The sequence below is a fragment of the Myotis davidii genome, unplaced genomic scaffold, assembly GCF_000327345.1.
Source record: "Myotis davidii unplaced genomic scaffold, ASM32734v1 scaffold68, whole genome shotgun sequence".
NCBI classification, from domain to species: Eukaryota; Metazoa; Chordata; class Mammalia; order Chiroptera; family Vespertilionidae; genus Myotis; species Myotis davidii.
In genome coordinates this window covers 2,612,611-2,614,520 of record NW_006300376.1, presented here as the reverse complement: position 1 = coordinate 2,614,520, position 1,910 = coordinate 2,612,611, and the positions used below count along the sequence as shown (strand labels likewise).

The 1,910-nt window shown below is 58.3% G+C and overlaps 1 protein-coding gene across 1 annotated transcript in view; it reads left to right on the top strand.

Moving 5' to 3' along the window:
• The first annotated feature begins 1,410 nt into the window (after positions 1 to 1,410).
• The window catches only part of AIM1 (absent in melanoma 1), a 48,786-nt gene continuing 48,286 nt past the window's right edge, over positions 1,411 to 1,910 (top strand). The window contains 1 exon segment of the mRNA XM_006777212.2: positions 1,411 to 1,910. Within this exon segment, the coding sequence (XP_006777275.2) occupies positions 1,503 to 1,910 (408 nt within the window). The 5' untranslated portion in view covers positions 1,411 to 1,502.

Genomic DNA, 1,910 nt, shown 5'->3' with positions numbered 1-1,910 from the left:
TTTTTTAAAAATCTGTCTTAAGATACCTTTTTGTCTTTAATACTGCCCTTTAGTCAAGCATGGCTGTTTTGAAATTGCATCTTTATTGAGGAAGGAGGTAAAAGCAAAAGCTAGAGAGACTGAGAATGTTTTATTTTGTGTATGCGATTGTTTGGACCTTCAGAATTTTCCTGTGAAACACAAGAATAGTTAAAGTAGATTCTAAGTAGCACCAAACATAGATGGCGTTCAAGAAAAATGTAAGCTTTAGTCGGTTTGGCTTAGTGGATTAGAGCCTCGGGCTGAAGGGTCTCCCATTGGATTCCAATCAAGAGCACATGCTGTTGTGGTGGGCTCCATCCCCAGTGGGGGGCATGCAGCAGGCAGCCAACCAATGATTCTCATCATTGATGTTTCTCTCTCTCTCTCTCCCTTTTCCCTTCCTCTCTGATATCAATAAAAAAGAAAAATTTGAAAAGTAAAATCAGAGTTTTGATTGGGAAGAGTGTAATAAAAACTCATCTCTCATTTTCAGTTAGAAGGTCTGGTCTATGATCACTTTGGCTTGTAGTTCTGTAATGTACTTACTACTAAAAAGGGGAAAACAGCTTTTCATCTTTTCTCTCCCCCATTCTGTTTTATTTTTTCAGTCCAGAGCACAGCCACCAGAAGAGAACAAAAGGAAGCCAGTGCTGGGGAAACTTGGCAATCTGTTCACCGCGGGAAGGAGAAGGAATACCAGAAACGGGTTAGAGAGTCCCACCAGCTCCCAAGCCAAAGCCTCCTCTCCCAAAGACGCAGCCTCCTCCCAGCTCCCTGCGCGAGAGGATGAGAAGAGGGCGTCCCCCAGCAGCCCAGCAAAGCCAGCCGACAGGTGCGGGGAGGGCTTCCCCCAGGAGCAGCCCCAGGAGCCTGAGGGCGAGCGCGCTGAGCCCTGTGTCCAGGTAGCACCCCCGGACGCCCACCTGTCGCCTTGCCCGAGCAGCCGTGCAGCGGCGGCGGGGTTACTGTGCCCTGGAAATGAATCACCTCAATTAGAACCTGTGCACTCACAGGGAGAGCCCTTCCCAGATGCCACGGCCGCTGCCAAGCAGCTGCATTCCTCTCTAGAGAATTCCCCCAGGCGAGAGGACGCAGAGACGCCGGCCCGCAGTCCGGGGCAGGACGCATTGCCGGGCGCTGCTAGCGCACCGGAGGCGGCCCAGGGTGCGGGGGGAGTTCCAGGGTCGCCCACCGCGGAGCGGGCCGCCGACAGAGACTCGCGTGTGGGTGCCGAGGGAGGCTCCCTGGAGCGCCTAGACGCGCGCAGCCAGCCCCCGGAGGGCGCGTCTGCTCCGCCAGGTGAGCCTCCCGCCGAAGGTGCGGAGAACAGGGCCGGAGGACAGGGGTGCCGGCCGGGCGAGCGCGCCCATCCCGCTAAAGTGTTAACTTTGGACATCTACTTGAGCAAGACCGAGGGGGCGCAGGTGGGCGAGCCGGTCGTCATCGCTCCAGGGGCAGAAGATTGGGACGATCAGGACGACATGGATAAGAGGGCGAGTGGCCGCAGACCAGGGAGGCGGAGGAAGTCGCAGAAATCCACCGACTCTCCGAGCCCAGACACGGCGCTGCCGGACGGCGCGGCCAGGGACGACTCGGTGTTCGACTACGAGGTGGCGCCAAACGCCGCCGCCGAGAACGTCTCCGCGGAAAAGAAAGTGAAATCTCCCCGGGCGGCTCCGGACGGGGGCGTTACCTCCGCGGCCAGTTCGGAGTCCAAGTCCAGCCCGGGCTCCAAAGGGCAGCCCCGGGGGGAGCCGGAACGGGGCAAGCAGCCTCTGCCGGCCACGTCCCCCACCAAAAGGAGGGGGAAGATCCGCGTCCCCGAAGCTGTGCTCATCCCGTCCGCTGGCAGCCCGCGGGCTCCCGCCAAGGGGGCCCCGCCCAGGCGG